This window comes from Bombina bombina, chromosome 4 (genome assembly GCF_027579735.1).
Source record: "Bombina bombina isolate aBomBom1 chromosome 4, aBomBom1.pri, whole genome shotgun sequence".
In the NCBI taxonomy this organism is placed as follows: domain Eukaryota; kingdom Metazoa; phylum Chordata; class Amphibia; order Anura; family Bombinatoridae; genus Bombina; species Bombina bombina.
The window spans coordinates 284932840-284959150 of NC_069502.1; the positions used below are offsets into that span (position 1 = coordinate 284932840).

At 36.8% G+C, this 26311-nt stretch overlaps 1 protein-coding gene across 10 annotated transcripts in view; it reads left to right on the forward strand.

The window, feature by feature from the left end:
- Window positions 1-26311, forward strand: part of LOC128656206 (glutathione hydrolase-like YwrD proenzyme) — a 628013-nt gene that overhangs the window by 471205 nt on the left and 130497 nt on the right. For all 10 annotated transcript variants that reach the window (XM_053709982.1, XM_053709989.1, XM_053709980.1 and 7 more), the window contains 2 exons: window positions 10818-10905; window positions 17178-17349. In XM_053709982.1, the coding sequence (XP_053565957.1) occupies window positions 10818-10905; window positions 17178-17349 (260 nt within the window). The remainder of the gene's footprint in view (window positions 1-10817; window positions 10906-17177; window positions 17350-26311) is intronic.

The window sequence follows — 26311 nt, forward strand, 5'->3', positions numbered from 1 at the left end:
ACCAGTTCAGCTTTGCAATTCCTGAATGGATCACATTAGGCAGTCTAACAATATAATGCTGTTCTTGCATCTAAAGGGGATCTGTCCTCCCTCTGTTTCCTCAATACAAGGGAGTGCTTCAATTTTGTTCTAGGATTTAAAGGTTTGTGTGTGCTGTAGTTGTTTCTGAAAGTCATCCTAAAGTTACATTTATGTCTTACAGCCATTCAGAACACAGATGCCCTTGTAGTTTTCAGACCTTTTCTAAAGGTGCGTTTTTTATGAGGATCATGAGTCTTTTACTGATCAGGATACAGAGTCTACCTGTTTCATGCTTGAGCTTGAACATTTTAGTTTTTTTTGCCTAAAGAGTTTGTATGTACTTTTAGGTGTCCAACACCTAACATCTGAGGAAAAACCTTCCAAACAACTAGATTTGATTTCTGGAAAGTCTCAAGGTTTTTTTTCCTGTTCCTGAAGCTCTTATTAAAATAATTTTCCAGCCACTAATGTAGAGCTTTGGTAAACTTTTCCAATGGTGGATGGTGCTATTTTGTTTTAGCCAAACACACTACTATTCCCTTAGAGGATAGTACATCATTCAGGGACCATATGGACATATCATTTGTGACCTTTCATCAAAAGACCTTTTTCTGCAAGCATTGCTTCTGTAGCAGTTGTGCCTGCTCTTTGGTGTGACAATTTAAGCAAATTTCAGAAGTCTCTATGGATGTGAAAAATTGACGAATGCACTTATTTTTTGTCCCATTCCCTATCCAAAGATAGACTTTTATTTCTCTGTTTCAAGAAAGAATTTATTTGGACCTGGTCTTGACAATGTCATTTCCACTATGGAACTTTTCTCCATCAGGGCAAAAAGTCTAAGGCAAAAAATAGAACAAATAGTTTTTGTTGTTCCTTTTGTCAAGTAAGGAACCATCTTCCTCCTCCTTCCAATTACCTGAATCTTCCAGATCTTCCTAAAAGTTTAATTCCAGTTGGAACAAGGCCAAGTATTCTATAGACCTTCTTTCTCTTTCAAATCAGCATCAAGGTACGGTCACAATCTGGATTATTTTCTGGCAGGGTGAAATTTATGCCTTTTTTTTAGAAGACCTAATCACAGTCTGTCCAAGATCTCTGGGTTCTAAACATAGTTTCCCAGGATTAAAGATTAGGTTTCAAATCAAGGCCTACTCAAGGAAGGTGTCTTCTGTCTCACATTACGAAAGACTTTCCAAATTTTCTGGCTTAATTAGTTGTAGTTCAAGTTTTGGAACAAGGCCAATTATTTATTACATCCTTTTCCATTAATCCAAAGAAAGAGGGAATTTTGGACCTATTCTGGACTTAATAACTTTAAACAAATTTCAGAGTTACTATTTTCAAATACTACAAATATGGACCATTCTACCCCTTATTCAACAGAGTCAGTTTATGTCCACGTTCAATTTGAAGGATGCCTACCTTCCTATTCATAGACCATATCCAGTTTCTAAGATTTGCCTTTCAGGACAAACATTTTCAATTTGTGGCCCTTCCATTTGGTCTGTCTACAGCTCCCAAAATTTTTACAAAGGTTATAAGAACTCTCTTATGTGTAATAAGAACTCAAGTAGTTCAGTGGCTCTATACATGGATGACATATTGACTCCCTTTTTTCTGCAGATTTATTTCATACAATAGTCTACTGTTTTTTCTTTGCAGACATGGTTGGAGAATTAATTTCAAAGAGTTCTCATTCTCATTTTAAGAGTATCTTTTCTAGGAGTCATTATAGACTCAGTGACTATGCAGCATGATGGTAGAAAGATTTCACTTATGTATCTCATAGAATCCTATGGGATTCTTCAGTGAGGAAATCGCTGTCTCAGTGGATAGTTTTCTAAACCATTTTTCTGGGTGCATACTTTATTTGCTTATCTTGGAAAATAATGTCTGCAGACACAATTCTCTTGTATTGGGATTCAGTCTTGGGGTCCAGGAGAGCACATGGATTTTTTTTCCTCACAAGGCAAGGTTAACAATAATTATCTTTCACTCAGTGCAATCTTTAGGTTCCTTAAGAGCTTTCCTCTTCTGAAATGAGAAACTTATCTGAGTTTTCATTCATACAATGTTACATCTGTAACTTTTATCAATCATCCATCAAGGGGGGGGGGGCTTGCATTTCCTTAGCAATGAAGGATGTCTCATTATTTTTTGATCGGTCATAGAATATGTTTCTATATTTTGCACAGTAGAACATCTCTTCCACAGGATTGTTTTCTCCTTGAAATAGTTTTCTACTAGATTGTGGAAAATGGGATCTCCCATTGATAGATCTGATTACTTCTGTTTCCCATGGTCATAGTTCAGATTGAATAGAGCATACTTGATTATTCTGGCTGCTTCAGACAGGTCCTGCATAAATTGGTTTGCAAATCTGATTCAGATGCCAATCTTGATGGATTAGATATTTTCATATAGGTGGTGAGAGTCCATGATCCATTACTCCTGAAAATTACTCTTCACTACCACTAGGAGGAGGCAGAGATTCCCAAACCCCAAGAGCTTTATATAAATCCTCCCACCTCACAGGTTTCTCAGATTCTTTGATTGAAACCTTAATCCAGGCTTGTAAGCCTGTGACTAGGAAGATTTATCATAAGGTCTGGAACACTTTTATTTCTTGGTGTGTAGATCATGGCTTTTCTTGGCATTCTTTTAGAATTCCTAGGATTTTGGAGTTTTTCAGGATGGTTTGGATAAGGGCCTATCTGCCAGTTCTTTGAAAGGGCAGATCTTTGCTCTTTCAGTTTTGTTTCATAGGAAGATTGCTATTCTTACTGATATTCATGTGTTTGTTCAGGTTTTGGTTCAGGTTAAGCCTATCATTAAGCTATTATCTCAACCTTGGAATCTTAACTTGTTGTTGAAGGTTTTGCAGGCTCCTCCTTTTGTGCCTATTCATAAAGTGGATATTAAACTTCTTTCTGCAACATTCAACATTCTCTGGGCATAGAGGTAGTGAAATATTATCTGGAAAACATATACAGTATATATTCCAGATCGACTTACATGTCTTTTGTTGGATGCTATTCTTTTTGTGCTCCAACATAACTACTTTGTTTTTCAAGAACAATTCTTCTCACAAGTTAAGAGCACAGCCATGGGCACCAGGTTCGCCACCCCAATATTGCAAGCTTTTTTATGGGTTATTTTGGGTAGAAGTTCATCTACTCCTCAAAATTTGGGGCGAGACTGGTGTTCTACGGCTGATTCATAGATAAACTGATTTTTATTTGGGAGGGCAATGCAGATGGAGCATGTCTTTTTGTAGATCACCTTAATCAAAACAATCTGGGATTGTACTTCACTTCCAGGATCGAGGAAAGTGAAATTGATTTTCTTGATCTAGTGTTATATTGGGATATAGAGGGAAATGTAGCTACTAGAACTTTTATCAAGAAAGTTTACACAAATAGCTATTTAAATTGTAATAGCAACGACTATAAGTTGTTTAAAAGAAATTTTCCTTTTAATCAGTTCTGTAGGTTAAGGAGAAACTGCTTAGATTTCAAACTTTTTAGAGAACAGTCCACATTACTTAAAGAATGGTTCTCTAAAAAAAGGCTATCCTCTGGAGTTGATTAATGCAGGTTATTTGTAGGCTTTAGAGAAAGATAGAGCAGATTTGTTTAAACCTAAACCTATTGATTTTAAAGTCAATCATAAATTATGATTTATCACAACATATAATAGTAATTATACGTTTATTAAGGATACATTGAATAAGTTCTGGTTCATTCTAAGCATTGATCCAGTTCTTAAGGATATAATAGGAGACTCTCCATTATGCACCTTTACCAGAGCCCCAACATTAAAAATAGGTTCGGCCCCTAACAAAGTTGTCACAAGTTAGTTAGGACTTATTAGCAATGGAGAATTTTAATGTGGCAAAACGTTGTGTGGCATGTGTGATCACACTCAGAGAGGGATAAGCAAGTTTCAGTCTCATATCACAAAGGAAGTGTTTGAGATCAATTTGTATCTGACTTGTGATCCTCAATTTGTTGTTTACCTCCTGGAGTGTGTTTGTATGGAATTCAGTATATAGGTCGTACTTCTAGACTCAAGAAAAGATGGAGTGAACATCTTTGTAATGTTAAGAAAAAACCCTTCTCAATCATAGTGTGCCCAGACACCTGATGGAGCAGCACAAATATAATCTTAATGTTCTTAGGATATTGGCTATTGAACAAATACCCAAATCTTGGGGTTCTAATAGATTTTTAAGTTTAAAACAGAGGGAAACATATTGGATCTGGAGATAAGACATTGGTTCCCTTAAACGAGAACATAGATAATGGCAGTGTTTAATTTTTATTGTCAATTTTGATAATTCACCATTTCACTTCCTTTTTTTATTCATATACATAGTTGATTTAGGCATAAATTTTAATAAGTTAGATTATGAATATTCTCATAGGTTTCAAATATACAGTATATCATTGTTTTTTAAGCTTCTATAAAATATTTGGAATGGAATTAGCACAATGAGCATATTCGTGTAAACAAGATTATGAGTTCTAATCAGCATGGCTTTAGGAGAAATAGATCATGTCAAACTAATCTAATTAGATTCTACGAGGAAGTAAGTAAAAATATAGATAAAGGGGAATCAGTTGATGTGATATACTTAGATTTTGCAAAGGCATTTGATACAGTTCCACATGAGAGATTAATGCACAAAATTAAGGGACTAGGAATATCTGAAAATGTTAGCTCATGGATAAATAACTGGATAAAATATAGGGAGCAACGAGTAGTAGTAAATAGATCATACTCAGATTCGTCAAAGGTAATCAGTGGAGTCCCTCAGGGATCAGTACTGGGCCCTGTTCTTTTTAATATTTTTATAAATGACTTGGAGTCAGGATTAAATAGTGACATCTCTATTTTTGCAGATGTTACTAAGTTAACTAAGGTCATTAGGTCAGAGCAGAATGAACTTTCATTACAAGGGGATCTGCAAAAATTAGAAGTATGGGCAGGTCAATGGAAAATGAGATTTAATACGGGAAAATGCAAGGTTCTACATTTTGGAAGTAAAAATAAGCAGGCAACGTATTTTTTTAAAGGGGACAAGACATAGCCAAACAGAGGAGGAAAGGGATTTGGGAGTAGTAATAGATAACAAGCTAAAGATGGGTGCACAATGCAGGGCAGCTGCTTCAAAGGCTAATACGATACTAGCATGTATTAAAAGAGGCATTGATTCAAGGGAGGAAAGCATAATTCTGTCACTATATAAAGCCCTGGTAAGACCTCACCTTGAGTATGGAGTGCAGTTCTGGGGACCGATCGCAAATAAAGATATTGCAGAACTAGAAAAAGTTCAGAGAAGGGCCACAAAGTTAATAAGGGGATTGGAGAATTTAACCTATGAGGAGAGGCTAGCCAAACTGGGTCTATTTTCTTTAGAAAAAAAAGGTGCTTGAGAGGTGACATGATTACTTTATATAAATATTAGACATGTGCATTTCGATTAGTTCCGAATCAAAATTCGGACGAATTTATTAAATTCGGAGATTCGGATTGATTTGAATTTCCGAATTACGGTAGTACCGAATCTACTGAATAAATCCGAATTAGTTCGTATTTATTCGTTACATTCGGATGGCCATGGATTACACTAGTATTGTACAGTATATTAGGTTATATCACTCTGCTATGGGTTACACCTAATATACAGTACATAATACTAGTCTAATACACAGCACATCCCACCTAACACATACCGAAATTCCGAATTTACGAATCGAATTGAACCGAATCCAGCTGAATTTATTCGAATCCAAATGAATCCGAAACGAATTCATTCAAATTTTTCCGAATTCGAATCAATCCAAACCGAAATTCCAAAACATCCGAATTGATCCGAAACTAAACTAATTTTTCCGCCATGCACAAGTCTAATAAATATAATCAAGGCCCATATACAGAGATGGCAGAAGCTCTGTTTATTCCAAGAAAATTGTTTCTGACAAGAGGTCACAATTTAAGGTTGGAGGAAAGGTGATTAAATCTCCTGCAATTGAAACATTTTTTCACTGTAAGAGCAATAAAATTGTGGAACTCATTATCAAAGGAGGTAGTGAATGCTAATACCATAGATACATTTAAAAATTGTTTGGATACATTTCTGTCTAGAAACAAAATTCATGGATATGATTGCTAGTATTAAATGGGTGACCTTTTAGTGGGATTATTTAAGTTTAACTGGAGCTTGTTGTATATATTTTAGATTTGTATAGGTTGAACTCGATGGACTTCAGTCTTTTTTCAAGCATTTGTTACTATGTTACTATGTAATAAACCTTATTAACATATTAACCCCTAAACCGCCAACCTCTCACAATGCAATAAACCTAATTAAGATGTTAACCCCTAAACCGGCAACCCCCACAACGCAATTAACTAATTTAATCACTAATCTCCCTAACCTAACACCCCCTAAATTAACCCAAAGTACATAAAATAATAAAATACTAAGTTAAAATTAAAATAAAAAATCCTAACAATACTTAAAAAACAACAACCTAATACTAAATTCCTGAAGTCTTTCTCTGCCAGACTTCAGGAACGGTGAGTACCTATTTGGGGGTTAGGCTTTTTTTATTTTTTGGGGTGTCTTTATTTTTTAAATTCAGGGATTTTTTTATTTTCATGGGCTGCAAAAGAGCTGATTGCCGTTATAAGGGCAATGCCCATACAAATGCTCCATTATGGGGCAATGGGTAGCTTAGGTTTTTTAGTGTTAGGTTTTTTTTATTTTGGGGGGTTTGGTGATGGCAATAAATAAATAAAGAACGGAAAAAAACACCTTAATAAGATAGGAGTTGTGGGTATATTGTACACATGAATGTAGTTTATTATATGTATGTATTATTCTGTTACATACAATAGTATGTGTTTAGTCATTTTTTAGTTTAAATTTTGACGTGTTCATTTCTTTTTAGGAAGAAGATTTTGTCTATGGGATATTAATATCCCATTGTAGATAGTAACCACTGCTTTTAAGGTTTTATCAAAGTGTGTTCCCATGTAAATATATATGTATATGACTATATACATATATATTTGTGTTAATATGTGTATATACCCATATAAACACATACATATATATGTATATAATCATGTACATAAATATTTAAAAAATATGCTGCTATCGCTGTGCTACTTACTCCTTCTGACGGCATCAGAACAAGACTTCCATTGGAGTCTATGAAAGCGCGCTCTTGTGAGGGTAATGCTTCCTAGCAATTCGAGCACGAGCTCACGTTCGCATTGTGCTTTACTCGTAATACCAACGCACATTAGCTTGCACTGGTATTGCACGCAAGCAAAATTTAGCGCTCCACTCATAATCAAGCCCTTAAAGTATACCCACACACCTCCAACTCCTATGGGTTTATTATTTATGTCCTAGTTTCACGATTTTTGTAATGAAAAGTTTTAAGTTTCAGCTGACAAATATAAATTGTTTTGCCAATCAATACTGTCTAAATGGATCATTTACATTACACCTTTAGCGCAGGTGGCAATTCTGCTTTTAAAATTTCACTGGTGTTAGAGAAGCATCGTCTCCCACAGAGAGGTATAGTATAGAAGTACAGTAAAACTCCTCTTGGTCAGACTGCCTAAAAACATTGATTTCAGCCCTTTATAACATTTCACAGCCAATCTTGATCGCAAGACAGATCCCTTTTTATAATATCGCTATTATCACAATGCTTTTAGCAAGGGGTCTCATGTGTCAACATACAGACGTTTTGGCAATCTTCTCATGTCAAAAACATCTACTATAATTGTCTATACTGTGCCATATGACACCCCCAGGGAATTTTCTCTTGGGTAGTAACTGTTGATGGTCGACAGAACAAAGGGCATCTTCACATCACTCTCTTTACAGTTTAAAGTCCCAGCATTTATTTTTTATTTTTTTTTTATTATTTTTTTAAGGGACACGATTCAGATAGAGCATTCACTTTTATGCAACTTTCCATTATACTTCTATTATCAATTTTGCATCATTCTCTTGGTTGCCTTTGTTGAAGAAGCTAGCTGAAGACATCAGTAAGCCGATCAGAGGTATATTTGTACAACCACCAATCAGCAGCTAGCTCCCAGCTCCTGAGCCTACCTAGATATGCTTTTCAACAAAGGATAATGAAGAGAATGCAACATATTAGATAATAGAAGTAAATTGGATTATTTTAAATTGTATGCTTTATCTGAATCATAAATTACATGTTTGGGGTTTCATGGCTCTTTAACTGTGGGACAAGATTGAGGAGACTCATCTTATATATGAACCATTTCCTTAAGGTATTTTTATTTCAGATAAGGTATTTCATGACATATTTGATGACTGTACAATATTCACTTTGCTGTACTTTCTACACAGCTACAAATAAGTAAAACATTTTAAAATAAAGTATTAAACTAATATATACACTTTTTACTAAAAAAAATCAGTTTAATATTGATCAAAAGGGTTTAAAAGGGTTACAAATGGATATTATATATATATGGTATATGGCAAGGTGTTTGACTGGAAAGGGCTTCAATGTTTGTGTGGGTGTTTGGATAGATACATACATACATAAACACATATACACACACATATATAGTATATATATATATGCACATATATAGACATATTTATATATATATATATATAGAGAGAGAGAAAATAACTCATTGTGTAGTACATTAACAAATCTAGACAAGCCAGAAGGCTTGTTTTTCCCACAGAAAACCTGCTTCCCAGTCAAATACGTTGAAACATGCAATATTATAAAGATATATGTATGTATATGTGTGTATGTATGTGTGCACACATACATAAACACATATACACACACACCCCCACACATATATATATATATATATATATATATACACACACACACACAAACACAGAATTGAGCCCTTCCCAGTCAAATACCTTAAAACATGCAATATCATTTTTAATGTTTTAATGTGTTTTTAACAGAAATATTTGAAATTCATATGTTCTTAGGTGCATTAGAAATTTGAAGTATTCCTAACACACCTTTGGTTTGAGCGCAGTTTATCTAGCGCAGTTTCAGGTTAGTGCATGTGCAATAAAATGAAAAGGCTTTCTTTAACACACACCATAGAAGTGTATGGGCTGAGAGAGCTCGCGTGGTCATGATATCCAAAGTACTGAAGTTAGCACGCCTGAGTCTTTTACTCAGACACTTTTAATTTTCAACTTGTAATACTAGTGCTAACCCGACAGTGCTGATTTTTTACCTTGAGTGCCGTTAGCCCACATGAGTGATAAAAAATTAGTGTACCACTTGTAATCTGGCCCATTGTTCGATAGTATCAATAATGCAAACATTACATGTTCTAATGAGATTTAGCATGTTTATTTTTTTTATTAAAATGCCCCTTTAACTAATTCAAACAACTTCACATCTAATACATTTGAATGCTCTATGAAAACCTTTGCAATTTCTATAAACATATGAAAGTATTTAGATAAAAGTCTCTATTTCTTTCATAGAGTTGGTGAGAATCCACAATCCATTACTCTTGGGAATTATTTTTCTTTACCACTAGGAGAAGGCAGAGATTCCCAAACTCCAAGAGCTCTATAAAACCCCTCCTCTTACACAACACATACTGTAGTCTTTATTTTTGAAGAATGAAGGTGTGCATTTTATTCTTTAGAGAGAGGGGTTTTTTAGTTGAAAATGAGGCTTGGTTTCCCTTCAGAGTACAGTGCTTGTCAGAGGGATGTATATGGCATATGGTTTGTGATTCTTTTTTCACTTCATAGGACATTTTTCATAAACCCTCTATTATTGGTTGCAGGGACTTGTCTTTGCCTCCCTTTATGGATCTACAATATTGTCCTATTCTATCACCTCTGCTATGTTTCAGTTTTGGTTTGGCTGTCTGCTGTTTGTTTGCTAGTTGACGAGTAGTCTATTGGTAAGTATCTTTTTATTAACATCTATACACTTGTTGTTTATATGTTTGCTTAATATATATAGCCCTGAGACAGATCTTTTTCACTATACCCTTGCAGTTCTGAGGGTGTCGGCTTTTTGACGCTCTTAGTTTGTTTTTCTGCAAGTTAGCATCTAGGTTTCTGCTCATCGGGGTTGCACACATTGGGTTAACGCTTGTCGGGTTAGCGTGTGTCCCTCCCTTTATGTTATTACTCATGGACTCCACAGGTTGGGTATTAGTTCCCAAGAGTAACGAGACCCCCACCCTAATGTTGTTTTGGGGTTAGATTTTATCTTCAGCACATAGTTTTTTCTCCTGCTCTTTTTATGGCTCTTATTCCTTTTTTACCTCACTTTGCTTGGCTATACATTAGGTGGGAGGGATTTAATAGAACTCTTGAGGTCTGGGAATATTTGCCTCCTCCTAGTTGTAGAGAAGAGTAATAGATCATGGAATCTCACCACCATGAAATAAATGAATTTATCGGGCAAGTATAAATTATATTTTTGTCTCCTTTAAGCACAACTGAGTTATACATTCTCACATTCTTCCTCACAGTACATTGGTTTTTAAGATTGAGACTGTGTTCACTAAGAGTTTTCATTAGATACCTTGATTATCGGAATGTTCCCACTCTCAAAACATTGTCTTTGTGATCATTTGTTATTTGCCAAATTCTAATTATGTTATGAATTACTATAAGAGTTAACCTTTGGGAGACGCTCCCTTCAATATAACCGTTTTGTTCAGTGTAATTTGTATTTCCCTCAAACCTGGTAAAACACATTCTATTTCCCTTTTAGGGTTTGAAAGTCTGGGAATTACCACCAAATGGACAAGGAATCATTGTACTAATAGCCTTGAATATTCTGGAAAACTTTAAAGTGAAAGGTACATTATCAGTAGCATGATATGCTATAATACAGTACATAAGCCATGTGATTGCTTTAATTTAGGGGATAGTCAAACTGTATTATCTTGGAAGGTTTTTGTTTATTAATGAATGGATATTACAAATGAGTTTATTAGTAATATGCCTGCAGATTTATATTTGAAAAGCACTTTTATAATTAAGAGCAAAAACTTCCGTTAATGCTACAGTTTAAAGGGACATGAAACCCAATTTTTTTCTTTTATGATTTAAAAAGCGCATGCAATTTTAAACAACTTTCCAATTTGTTTATATTAACAAACGGCTAGATTACGAGTTTTGCGTTAGGCTGAAAAAGCAGCGTTAACAGGTGCTAACGCTGCTTTTTTACTGCCGCTGGTATTACGAGTCTTGCAAGTTTAGGGGCACCACACACTTTTTTGGCCTTACCGCAAAACGACTTACGTAAACTTTGTAAAGTCTTTTTTCTATGGGACTTCCATAGCGCTGGTATTACGAGTCTGTCCTGGGAGGCCAAAAAGTGAGCAGTACACCCTATCCTGTCAATTTAAAAGTCAGTAGTTAAGAGTTTTATGGTACAACTCCGTAGCATAAAACTCATAAATAAAGTGCTAAAAAGTACCCTAATACCCATAAACTACCTATTAACCCCTAAACCGAGGCCCTCCCACATTGCAAACACTAAAATACAATTTTAACCCCTAATCTGCCGCTCCGGACATCGCCACCACTAGAATAAACATATTAACCCCTAAACCGCCACACCCCCGCCTCGCAAACACTAGTTAAGTATTATTAACCCCTAATCTGCCGCCCCTAACATCGCTGCAACCTACATTATACTTATTAACCCCTAATCTGCTGCTCCCAACATCGCCGAAACCTACATTATTTTTATTAACCCCTAATCTAACCTAAATTACACTAACACCTAACACTACACTACAATTAAATAAATAAACTAAATTAAAAAAATTTAAATAAATTAAATTAGCTAAATCACAAAAAAAACCCACTAAGTTACAGAAAATAAAAAACAAATTACAGATCTTTAAACTAATTACACCTAATCTAATAGCCCTATCAAAATAAAAAAAGCCCCCCCAATAAAAAAAACCCTAGCCTAAACTAAACTACTAATAGCCCTTAAAAGGGCCTTTTGCGGGGCATTGCCCCAAAGTAATCAGCTCTTTTACCTGTAAAAAAAAATACAAACAACCACCCCAACAGTAAAACCCACCACCCACACAACCAACCCCCCAAATAAAATACTATCTAAAAAAAACTAAGCTCCCCATTACCCTGAAAAGGGCATTTGGATGGGCATTGCCCTTAAAAGGGCAGTTAGCTCTTTTGAGGCCCAAACCCTAATCTAAAAAATAAAACCCACCCAATACACCCTTAAAAAAACACTAGCCCCCTGAAGATCGACTTACTGTTCTGAAGACCAGACATCCATCCTCAAGGAAGCGGCAAAAGTATTTTAATTATATTTAATTTAGGGGGTGTTAGGGTTAGACTTAGGTTTAGGGGTTAATAAATTTAGAATAGTGGTGACGACGTTGGGGGCGGTAGATTACGGGTTAATAAATGTAGGTAGGTGGCGACGATGTCAGGGGCAGCAGATTAGGGGTTAATAAAAATAATCCCTGGTATTTTTCTATCTTTATTATTATATTTTATCTATTTGAAGGGTGGCACCATTTAGCAAAAATTAGCAATGTTACCTACTCTGTCATGCCCCCTATATATGTTGTTAATAAAAATAATGTAGGTGTCGGCAATGTTGGGGGCAGCAGATTAGGTGTTAATAAGTGTAATGTAGGTGGTGGCGATGTCCGGAGTGGCAGAGTAGGGGTTAATAAGTATAATGTAGGTGCCGGCGATGTCGGGAGCGGCAGATTAGGGGTTAATAAGTGTAACATTAGGGGTGTTTAGACTCGAGGGTTCATGTTAGGGTGTTAGGTGTAGACATAAATTTTATTTCCCCATAGGAATCAATGGGGCTGCGTTACTGAGTTATACGCTGCTTTTTTGCAGGTGTTAGACTTTTTCTCAGCCGGCTCTCCCGTTGATTCCTATGGGGAAATCGTGCACGAGCACGTTACACCAGCTCACCGCTGACTTAAGCAGCGCTGGTATTGAAGTGAAGTGTGGAGCAAAGTTTTGCTCTATGCTCACTTTTAACGCCGGGTTTGTAAAAACCTGTAATACCAGCGCTGTAGGAAAGTGAGCGGTGAGAATAAACTGCTCGTTAGCACCGCACCTCTATTACTGCAAAACTCGTAATCTAGCCGAAAGTTTCTCTTGATATCCTTTGTTGAAAATCCTTTCTAAATAGGCTCAGTAGCTGCTGATTTGGGGCTGCACATATATGCTTCATTTGATTGGCTCACCTATGTGCAGTGTTATGTCTTCAACAAAGATATCTGAAGGATAAAGCATATTAGATAATAGAAGTAAATTGGAATATCACTATCTCAAATCAAGTTAGCTTAAAAAAATCAAATTGTTTTTAATGCCCATAAAACATACATGCCCATAATAATAATAATATATATATATAAACAAAGTTTAATTGCTTATGTGCAGCATGTATTCATAAGATAAGTCTTAGTACTACCGTGGCAGCCATTTAAATCAAGCAGTATGGTAGTATCCCAGGGGTGGAGTTAAACAATAAAAAAATTTAAGTAGACTGCCCATTGAGACAGTCAACTCTAAAATGTTTATTGTTTAAAAAGATAGAAAAATCACTTTATTACCCATTCACCAGTTTTGCACAGAAAACATGTTTATATTAATACACTTTTTACCTCTGTGATAACCTTGTATCTAAGAGGGATATTTATCAAGCCGTCAACCGCAAATACGCTGGAATTCCCATTTATCAATGCCTACAGACAGGCAAAAGTTGAAATTTGTGACGTAACATACGATCCGCCGGTCTCAATCCGACACAGATCGATGCTTACATCATTACAGATGTTCCGAATACAAATTCGGCACTATCTGACAATAGGATTGAGCTTGCATTCTATTCGCTGATTGGAATAGCCAATAGAATGCAAGCTCGATCCTATTGGCTGATTGGATCAGCTAATAGGATAAAAGCTCAATCCTATTGGCTGATTGCAACAGCCAATAGGATTTTTTCCCCTTTAATTCTGATTGACTGATAGAATTCTATCAGCCAATCGGAATGTAAGAGACATCATCTTGGATGACATCATTTAAAGGAAACTTCATTCTTCAAGAGACGTCGTAAGAAGAAAATGCTCCACGCCGGATGTCTTGAAGATGGAGCCGCTCCGCGCTGGATGGATGAAGATAGAAGATGCCGTCTGGATGAAGACTTCTGTCCGCTTGGATCAAGACTTCGGCCCGCTTGGATGAAGATGGATGTCCGGTCTTCGAAAACTGTAAGTGGATCTTCGGGGGTTAATGTTAGGTTTTTTTAAGGGTTTATTGGGTGGGTTTTTAATTTTAGGTTAGGGACTTTGGGCAGTAAAAGAGCTGAATGCCCTTTTAAGGGCAATGCCCATACAAATGCCCTTTTCAGGGCAATGGGGAGCTTAGGTTTTTTAGGTTATTTGGGGGTGTTGGTTGTGTGGGTGGTGGGTTTTACTGTTGGGGGGGTATTTGTAATTTTTTTAACAGGTAAAAGAGCTGATTTCTTTGGGGCAATGCCTCGCAAAAGGTCCCTTTAACCGCCATTGGTAGTTTAGTGTAGGCTAGGATTTTTTTTTATTTTGGGGGGCTTTTTTATTTTGATAGGTCTATTAGATTATGTGTAATTAGTTTAATTATTTGATAATTAATTTTTTATTTTGTGTAACTTAGTGTTTTTTATTTTGTGTAACTTAGTTGTTATTTTTTTGTAACTTAGTAATTTTTAATAGTAGATTTAAATAATTTGGGTTAGGTTTTTAAATATGTAATATAGTTATTTTCATTGTTAGTTTAATGTAATTTTAATATAATAGTTAGGGTAAGTTAATTAATAGTTTAATATAGTTTAATATAATTGTAGGATAATAGGGTAGGTTAATTAGTAGTTTAATATAGTTTAATGTAATTTTAGTATAATAGTTAAGGGTAGGTTAATTCATAGTTTAATATAGTTTATTTTAATTCTAAAGGTAAGTTTAAATTTGTTATAAGATAGGGATGTTGTAATTTTAATGTAAAGTTAGCAGGTTATTAGGTATAGGGGTTAATAGCATAATTTAGTTTATGGCGATGTGGGGGGCTGGCAGTTTAGGGGTTAATAGGTTTAGTAAGTGGTAGTTATGTGGGAGGCCATTTATTTAGTTGTGGAGGGGTCCGGGAGCGGGGGGATGTCACGCCGTGCCGTTGCTAGGGGCGCAGAGTCTTCCCCATGCTCGTTGCCTAGGGCTGTGTCGGCTCAGGATGCGTGCGGGGCTGACGTCATTGCCGCTCGCTCCTGATGCCGGACGGTCTCTGGGCGCCAATCTGCAAGTATTTTTTCAGGTAGCAAACGACCTATCGCTGCCCAAGTATAGGTGCTACTTTGTGTGCTCCTGGGAGTGATAGATCGTTTGCTGGATTATTACTTTGTTACTGAACCCTGCCTGTCTTACTACGCTATCTGGTTAACCCCTAAATTGCTGGACTGATACATTGTTGCTGAACCCTGCCTGTCTCACTACCTGGTTAACTCCTAAATTGCTGGACTGATACTTTGGTACTGAACCCTGCCTGTCTTACTACGCTATCTGGTTAATCCTTAAATTGCTGGACTGATACTTTGTTACTGAACCCTGCCTGTCTTACTACACTATCTGGTTAACCCCTAAATTGCTGGACTGATACTTTGGTACTGAACCCTGCCTGTCTTACTACGCTATCTGGTTAATCCTTAAATTGCTGGACTGATACTTTGTTACTGAACCCTGCCTGTCTTACTACACTATCTGGTTAACCCCTAAATTGCTGGACTGATACATTGTTGCTTAACCCTGCCTGTCTCACTACGTTTCCTTTTTAACCCCTGAACTGCTGAACTGATTTTCTGTTGCAGTACCCTGTCTGCCTAATTTGCCTTGTGCTGTCCTGCCTGTGGTGAGTGCCGCTCTCCTCATTTGCCTGATATTCTCTGCTCTGGGATATTCCATATCTCTCTGGCTCAACGCCGGGATAACAAGACTACTGGCCGAGTTCGGTCTGATGGAGGAGTATCCCACAAGCCTTACAGGGGATAGGGGTTAATAACTTTATTTAGTTGCGGCAGGGTCCGGGAGCGGAGGGATGGGGTTAATAACTTTATTAGAGTTGCGGTGGGCTCCGGGAGCAGCGGGATGGGGGTTAGTAACTTTATTTAGTTGCGGCGGAGTCCGGGAGTGGTGGGATAGGGGTTAAACATTTTAGTATAGTGGCGGCATTTAGTGACAGGGTAAATAAAGTTGGGAAAAAGCTGAATAGCAGCGAGATCAATGACTGTTAGTTAACAACAGTCCACTGCTCATCGCCCCGTACTTGGTGCGCGGCTTTTTTACAGCTTTTTTTATAAATAATCAGAGTGTATTCAGGTCTGCGGCAGCGATGTTAGGCGAGCGTATTGGTGCCGTCGAATGCAGCATAGTTGACGGCTTGATAATTCGGCCTCTAAGCCTCTTTTGACAGCCTCCTGATCACATGACTTTTTATTTATTATTTATTTACTTGCATTTTAGCAAATTAGTGCAGTGTCATCCACAATCCACAGGCATGAGCACAATGTAATCTATATGGCTCACATGAACTAGCTCCCCTCTGTTGTGAAAAGCTAATAAAAAAGCATGTGATAAGAGGCTGTCTTTAGTGGCTTAGAAACTGGCACAAATGTATAGATTTAAAGGTTATGAAGTATATAACAATGTTGGCTGTGCAAAGCTGGGGAATGGGTAGTAAAGGTGTTATTTATCTTTTTAAACAATAACAATTTTGATGTTGACTGTCCCTTTTAACACTTAAAAATAAGGAAACACTTCATGGGCAAAGAAATCATTAGTTGTGAGGAATATACATGCGTAAGAAAGTACAGATATTGATATAAAATATGTAAATAAACACAAATGTTAACCTGTGCTTTACAAGATGGTACAGTAGTTAACACCACTCATCTTAATTCACAATAAACAAGTTTGCTGCACTACGTCCGTCTTATATGCATTTATTTTTTATATGAAAATAATATCAACAAAACTATTATGCTAATGTCATAGCAGTTTTTTTGAGTTTAGAAATGTAATCATTTCTAATGTTACAGAGATGGGGCAAAACAGTGCTGATTATCTCCATACCCTAATTGAAGCATTGAAATTAAGCATTTCGGATTGCTCCTGGTATTGTGCAGACCCTTATATTAAGCCTGTACCAACAGAGGATCTTCTGAGGAAAGTTTATGCTGGGAAACGATCAAAGCTTATAGATATGGGAAGGTAAGGTTTTTCATCTACTTTTCATCAACAGCTACGCTTCAAAAATGTCTAATATTTGTAGTTTTGGAGTTATTATTTTGGCTCATAAACTGATAATTTAAAGAGTTTAATACTATTTTATTATACTTATTGCCACTGTATCATTCATTTAGATTATGTGGTTGTTTTGTCCTTTTAATAATGTGCACTAAATTGAAATTTGACAAAAATTGGCATATTAAAATGGGGAGCTTGTGGGCTTTCCAACTCTAGTTCCTAAAGGTCCATATTTTATACTGAGCTGGATCAAGCACTACGCATTTGTCTAGGGCAGATATTCTCAAACTTGGCCCTCCACAGGTTTTGGAACTACATTTTCCATGATGCTCAGCCAGCATATCAGCTAGCTGAGCATCATGGGAAATGTAGTTCCTCAAACTTGGCCCTCCAGAGGTTTTGGATGTCTGGTCTCCAGAATACAGAGCACATTAAAAAACTATTTCAAATTAAATAGACATTAGCCACTTTCAGGCTGCAATATCCAATGTTATTATGTGTAGTATAAAAACTTAGCGGTATAATTTTTTAATGTGGCCATTTTTCCTGCCATTTAACAAATTGTTGACTTTCAAAGTCATGTAAGCATTAAAAGTTTATTCTGCAGATTTCACAAGACAAATCCTGTTACATTCTACACAGCCATCGTAGAAGTTCAATTTGTAACGGTCCTTAACTGACATCAGCCAAAGAGAAAATATAATAGCCTTATAAAAGGAGGCTTCAAAACAATGGGAATATTGCTAATAAAATGTGGCACGTGGCTAGCCATGTGTTGTCCATTAGCAAGTCTGGTTTTGCTGTGGTGGGATGCTTGGCCACTGAAAAACAAGCAATAAACTAAGCAATAAACTACTAGCAACAATTATTATTTTGTGTTGTAATTTATTCTAAAATATACTGTAAATATCTAATATCTAACAATAGAAACACTATATCCTCAACAGCATGTGGAAACCTGTCCATCACACCTATATGAGCTTGTTATATGAATTCCTCACTCCCTTTGCTGTTATAACAGCTAGCGGTAGCAATTTGCAATCCGAAAATTAACCAGGGTTCCGATCTCTAGTTAATTTTCTAAAAGTGCCTCAAAATAGAGGACATTATAGTGGGGGGTTTTTTGTTTGTTTTTTTAAATGTACCTTTTTATTTAAAAAAACCCATATGCACTAGGCAGTTTTTGGGGTCTTAAGTTGGTGGGAGTGGGTTGTTAGAAAAAAACAGAACTGAAAAGGGCCTTTACATTGCGTTCTATGGGAACTGTGTGCTCCCAGTAAATATATATGTGTATATATATATATATATATATATATATATATATATATATATATATATATGTGTGTGTGGAGAAAGAAAAAATAATAATTCAATGGGGAATTTTAACCTGAGAAAAGGGCTATAACTGTTAAGCTCAAGGAGAGACGTTTATATACGTGTATATATAGGGGGTCATAAATTAAGTGTCCTTTTGTTGTGGGATACTATGCATCTGTGTCCATGTTTAAAGTGATGTCAATGCAAATACACATACGAATGCAAACTGGGGCTTCTCCCACTTATTCACAGGACCATCAGAAATACCCACATGTATGCATGTATATAGATTATAACAGTCAATATTCACTTGATAATTCCATATTGTGCTATATATACATGCAGAAATCACACGAAGAGTTAGTCACAAGGAATGTTGATGTGCCCGTATCCAAATTTTGTTAGAGAGTGTTCGAAACTACCGGGGCTTTAGCTCCTCCCACTTCTCACCGGGCAGACCACTTCAACAGTTTTAACAATTTTAGCAGTGGTTTAAGGGAACAGGGAAAGACAATCCCTCCTACCCCCCACCAAACTTAAGTTTGTGCAATCTGTAGTTAGTGGTATCCACTGATTGTCGGATCATCAGACTCACCCCTCGCTGTTTGATGGCCATATAGTCCGGATCACAAAAATCTGGCAGTGGATGTTTTGCACTTTCACAGCTTCTCCTTCACTTGTCACTGCTGCTGCTGTCCGGATCGGCTCAGCTACCTTCTTAGTGCAACCGTCTCTCTCCGCTGGTAACACATTCAGTTGAAGTAGCGTCTCAGGTAACTTGCTTAATCATTGGCTCTTGGCTGTGGGCGTGGACGCCTAGGAAATAAACCGGAACCCCAGTGTTCCGTAGTGAATTGTAAAAAAGGAAGGAAAATCCAAGGCAGTCCAGCTTCAGAAGAATGTAAAAACAATAATTTTATTAATAATATTAAAAACAGGCAAAATGCAACGTGACAGCATCTGACTTCACACAGGGAGTGTTAAGCCATAGTAAGCATGGTCTGACCGGTTTCGGTCCTGGTGACCGTAATCATAGACCTGATAGTGTACAGGCTCAACTGATTTAAAAAAGGGTAAAAACAATACTATTGGCTGAAATTAACTAGCTTCAAAATTAACCCCTCCTAAACCGAGTCCCAGAGCTATATACTAATAAAACATCCTGACCTCAGCCGTAACAGAAGGATATATATAGCAAAGGAGCTAAATAATCAAATTCTTATCCCCAATACAGATGATCCCTTATATGGCTATATACCTAGACGCATGATGAGGAGTGAGTTAACCATATACAAATCTCCTTTCAATTGGTGCATGCACTACCTCCCAAACTTACTAGAATCAAGTTCTATACAGTCTATCCAAAAGCCAAATTAGATCAGTAAATCAGGTAGCGATATCATCTTTGCCAGTAGTTGATGATATCGTACTCAAAGTTTAACCCCTTAGGTAACAGGCTATCTAATTTGTAGATCCAATAGATCTCCTGTCGACTTAGGATCTGCAATTTGTCACCTCCTCTTGGGGGTCTGACTATATGCTCGATAGCCTTCCACCTAATGGACCCAACATTACCTTGATGTACATCCAAAAAATGTTTTGATAGAGCTGAACATGCTCTTTCACTTGAAATGTATGAGAGATGTTCCCTAATTCTTTTGGCCACCTCTCTGGTCGTTCTTCCAACATATTGCCTAGAGCACGTGGTACAGTAGATCAAGTAGACTACAAATCTGCTGGTACAATTTACACATCCCTTAGTCTCATATTCCTCTGTACGGTCAGCAGAGTAAAATTTGTCATTGACAACAACATGGTCACAAGATCCACAGGCTCTCCTACTGCATCTGTAGGTCCCTTTATGTTGTAACCATGAACTGCCATCTTTCAGAAGGCTAGGGGACAGGATGTTGCCCAAGGTCACTTTACCTAGAACTACATTAGCACCAAAAGTAACATCTAGAAAATTAGTACTTGTCCTGTTCCATTCAGATGTGAAGCTGATTTCAACATTGTTTGCATTCAGATATTGGACAAATTCTTGAACACTATCTGAATCTCCAGACCAGATCACTAGGAGGTCACAATATGTCGGAAGAACAACCAGAGAGGTGGGCAAAAGAATTAGGGAACATCTCTCATACATTTCAAGTGAGAGAGCATGTTCAGCTCTATAAAAACATTTTTTGAATGTACATCAAGGTAATGCTGGTTCCTTTAGGTGACAGGCTATCGAGCAGATAGTCAGACCCCCAAGAGGTGGTGACAAATTGCAGATCCTAAGTCAACAGGAGATCTATTGGATCTACAAATTCGATAGCCTGCTACTTAAGGGGTTCAACTTTGAGTTTGATATCAACTACTAGCAAAGATGATATCGCTACCTGATTTACTGATCTAATTTGGCTTTTGGATAGACTTTATAAAAATTGATTCTAGTAAGTTTGGGAGGTAGTGCATGCACCAATTGAAAGGAGATTTGTATATAGTTAACTCACTCTTCATCATGCATCTAGGTATATAGCCATATAAGGGATTATCTGTATTTGGGATAAGAATTTGATTATTTAGCTCCTTTGCTATATATATATATATCTTTCTGTTACGGCTGAGGTCAGGATGTTTTATTAGTATATAGCTCTGGGACTCGGTTTAGGAGTCGATTATTGGCATAGGAGCCCAGTCCCCGAACATCCTAATGTGGATTCCCGAAATGATATACTCTATGATTACCCCCAAGGTTCAAAGTTTATTTAACTATAACACAGGACAAATGTTTATGCAACCACCATGTATATTGTATAATACACAGACATTTGTGCAAGTGCGTTTCCTCATATGTATATATAGTATACATCTGCCTATCAAATGGCATATAGATAAGTTTAATACACATGTGTATATATAGGGGCATTGTCACCATGTATGTTTGTGTATATGTATATGTATGCATCTATTCAAATGCCCATAAGCCTTATTGTCAAAGCACTATAGATATAACTGGCTGACTCTAATATTAGTGAAACAGTATTGATGGATACATGTTTTTCTTTCCTAAGATATGGTGAGTCCACGGAATCATCCATTACTAGTGGGAATATCACTCCTGGCCAGCAGGAGGAGGCAAAAAGCACTATAGCAAAGCTGCTATATATGTCACTTCCCTTACCCATAATCCCCTGTCATTCTCTTTGCCTGCGGTGCAGGTGGAGGTGAAGTTTTGGTGTCTGATCTACAATCAAGATTTTTTTATTTTAAAAGCAGAGTAAATTTGCTCTAATTTTTCTAAAGGGTCTAGCCTTAGACCATGTCAATCTCTTCAGTAGGGCAGTGGTGGCTTTTGAGCAATTGGGAACTTGTGGGGTACAATCCTTACTGCGTTTTCCCCAAAACATTTTGCTGCCCTATTTAGATAGCCTGAGTAAGTTAACTCAGTCTTTCTGTATTTCCACAGGTCCATGTGAGGGATGGCATCTTCTCAAACCAGGTGAGCTGTCCTGCTGCCGGACAGATAAATGTTAAGGTAAGTGCCAGTTTTATTTTTCTATGTAGCAGGGAAAAATTTGGCACTTATTCAGCTGAAACGCTACAGGGGGACGTTTTTTATTATTCCTGTCAGGGTGCAGGTTTTTGTGGCAGTTTTTGCAGGCACTGTTAGTGTGAGGAGTTATTTATTTTATTGATGGCTCAGTGAGGATCCATTTTTAGTAACAGATTATGTACTTTTATTGGAGGTTTTATTGTTTGTTTTTAAGCCTGTTTTCAAGAAAGTTGTTTAAAAAAAATGGCTTTTTTGTCAGCTGTAGGACCACCCCTTTTAGGGAGATTCTGATTCTTTGATGTCAGAGCTTTTTTGGCACTTTTCTTCACTTCCTGTAGAGTGAGGTGCACAGGGGAGGCTATCCGGAAGTGGGAGGAGCGGAGACAGACGCGCGAAAACCTGCGTCTTGGAGGAGTGTGAGACGCCCGTCACCACCATCCGCTATGATCCTATGGCCATAGGTGTAGAGTGATACTCTGCACCATCCCTTGGCTGCGAAGAATTTGGCAGCGGACATCAGAAGGCCTGTACAGCCCCCGGCCCATTCGCTGGGGCCACAGCTTGTAACCCGGTGAGGAGGAGGATCTATCTGAGTGACCTCAGGTATCGTGTGCAGACAACTGCACGAGGACATACACGGCTGGGAGATCAAGGACTTGCAGAGTCAGCGCGTAACGGAGGATTTACAAAGGTGCTCCCAAGACCCTAAAGTGGCCTGTGTTGGGGTGAGGTGGGTTATACTGCACCACTACAAAATGGCCTACCTGGGATAGGAGGATAACACCCATAAATCAGTGCTGAAGGAAATTGAGCCCAGTATAAACAAAGCCTACTCTGAGGTGTCTGGAGGTGACGGAGTTCAGGGAAAGGGAAAAGAAAAGCGCTGTTTACATCAACAAATGACCCTGGTATTGGGATGACGGACATTTACTACGCTTGAACAAAGTGAAGGATTCTGGATAAAGCAAAGGCAGATAAGTACTTTCTTTTTGAAAATATTCTGTTGCACAGCAAAAAAAAAAAAGAAGGGGAATTAAAAAGTCCAAAAGAGAGAGTATACAAGGAAGCTGTATTCCCCTTATAAAGTTAATAAGGGGTTAATTTGAGACAACGGAAATCTGATTCCTGGATATTAGACCATCTGATCCAGATAAATTTAGAGACTGAGTATAGGGTTTCTTTTCTTTATATATATATATATATATATATATATATATATATATATATATATATATATATATATATATATATATATATATATATATATATAGTTCACTGTAGTATCGTATTAGATATATTGCATGCCAGCAAGAATACTGGCAGTATAACTGCAGTACTGTACGTCAGTCTGCATGTTTTCCATTTTTTTTCCCCCACATCCTGTATAATTAATCACTGAAGCTTCTTTAGCCTTCTAAACACTGTGTATGTTTGATCACTTTTCGGGGTATCAATCCCCCCTCTCTTTCACTTCCTTTTTTTTTTTTTCTCTCTCTCTCTCTCTTGCTAAAAAACCTCCTAACAGCATTGGTACAGTCCTTAGACACAGATCAAGCAGATTAAAGTCCTAACAGAAGTCAAAATATTAATACTGAGAGCTTGGTAAAACAAATTTCTGACATTGTTATGCCACAATTCGACAATATAAGAAAGGAGATAGTCTCCTTGTCTAATGAAGTTAAGCAATTCTCTAATAGGCTTTCTGAGATGGAGAGTAGAATATCTGATATAGATGATTTACAATTTAGTCAACAATCTTCTCTTGACTCACAAGCAAAATTAATACAGAACCTGCAAATGCGAATTGATGACCTAGAAGACAGGTCTAGAAGGAACAATTTAAAATTTGTTGGCATACCAGAATTACAAGAATATTCGAATATTATGGAATTAATCTCTTCTATAATACCTAAAGCGTTGGGATTCCCCCTAGAACAACTTCCATTAGCTGTTGAAAGAGCTCATAGGGTAGGATCAGCTAAAATAAAAGATGTTTCTCATGTGTTGAAGAGACCAATTATAGCAAGATTCCTGAATTTTCAGGATAAGCATAAACTTCTTACTCTATATTGTAAAGCTATTCCATTTGAAATTCATAATAAACGGATACTAATATTCCAGGACTATTCTTCAGAGACGTTAAATAAGAGAAGAGAAATGTCACCTCTCTGCACGCAAATGATTGATTTAGGGATAAAAGCTACCATGAATTATCCTGCCAGACTTAAAATTTGGCAGAATTCTGAGATTACCCTGATAGACAATACCGAGCAAGCCAAACAATACATAAAAAATGTTAAGCAACTACAAAATTCTGATGTATAAGAACAATTTGGCAATTAGGAAGTATAACAAGCTGTCAGATTATGTATGTATGTATGTGTGTTTCTTTCTTTTCTTTCCCTTTTTTTTTTCTTCTTTTGCCTTCTCTCCTCCCCCCCTCCCCCCATCCCCTCCTACCATCATGCCCCTCCATTTTATCAATGATTAGTAGGGCTTTATTAAAATATCCTAGACAGACAAATGAAAAACTCAGTTAAAATTTTATCTTGGAATGTGGGGGGAATAACCTCGCCTATAAAAAGGAAGAGAATAGTATATCAACTTAAAAAATCCGCTCCAGATATAGCTCTATTACAAGAGACACATTTGAATGACAATGAAGCGGCTAAATTAAGAATGGGGTGGATTGATGAGGTAGTAGTAGCCCCGGCGTTTGGTAGGAAAAGAGGAGTGGCCTGTCTCTTTAACAAAAAACTAGAGTATGAGATCAAAATCCAAATAATAGATAAGGAGGGCAGGTTTCTAATTCTTAATTTATCCTTACAAGAACGTAGGTTTACTATTTGTAATATTTACACTCCAAACGAGTACTGTCCCTTGTTTTGGAAGAATCTCTTCTCCAAACTTCTAGATTTTATAGATTCAGAGTTGATAATTGGAGGGGATTTTAATAGTGTAATCAATTCATATTTGGACCGTTTTAAACGTTCTCAGACCAATAGATATTGAAGAGAAGCAGAAGGCTTAAGTACATTTGTCAAAAGCTTGAAATTGAAAGATGTATGGAGATTACTGCACCCGGACGAGAGCGCCTATACGTGTGAATCAAAGTCTCACAAAAACTTTTCAAGAATTGATATTTTTTTAATTAGCGAATCGTTTCTGGGGGCTGAGATCAAGACAGACATCGCTAATATTGTGATTTCAGACCATGCAGTTATCTCTTTAGTAATAAGCCAGTATAAGGTTGAACAGAACAAAAGGGTAGGGTTTTATTTCCCCTCATTCCTTGTCTCCAATATTAAATTTAGGAATTGGATGCAATCCAAATGGAGGGAGTTTCTTCATTTTAATAAAAATTATCTTCCGAAAGTAGAAATTTATTGGGAGACAGTAAAAGACTTTTTTAGAGGACAGATTAAGACCTACATGATCGCAAGGAAAAAGGCTTTAGGTAAGAGGGAGATTCAACTAGCTAATCAGCTAAAAAATAAGTATGCAAGATATTTAGAAAATGCTAATAAACTAAATTGGTCTATCAGAATGCAAAGCTAGAAAGAGAAACCTTTTTAAATCAACAACTATCAAAATCTGATGTTAATAACTATGCAAGATTTAAGAGGTTCTCACCTAAACTAGCTAAATCTATGGCCAATTTTGTAAAAAGCAAGAGAAGAAATAATTTTATTGGAGCTATTAAGGTTAAAGATCAAAGATATTCTTCTCCTAAAGAAATACTGTCCCAGTTTCATACTTTTTTCCAATCATTATATTAGGCTAACAAAATTGATCTAGAGGCAAAAGAGAAGTTTTGGAAAAATATTATTACTCCTAGGATTAACGAAGAGCAGCTTGAATTATTGAATAAGGAGATATCGGAAGAGGAAATAGTTTTAGCAATAAAGAAAGCTGCCAATGGCAAAGCTCCAGGCCCAGATCTAATCCCAGTAGAATTTTACAAAATATTACAGGAGGATGTCGTTCATGTACTTGTGAGATTATATAATAGCTACTTTATGGAAAATATTAAACCCTCCAGATATTTTTCAGCTGCGAATGTAACAC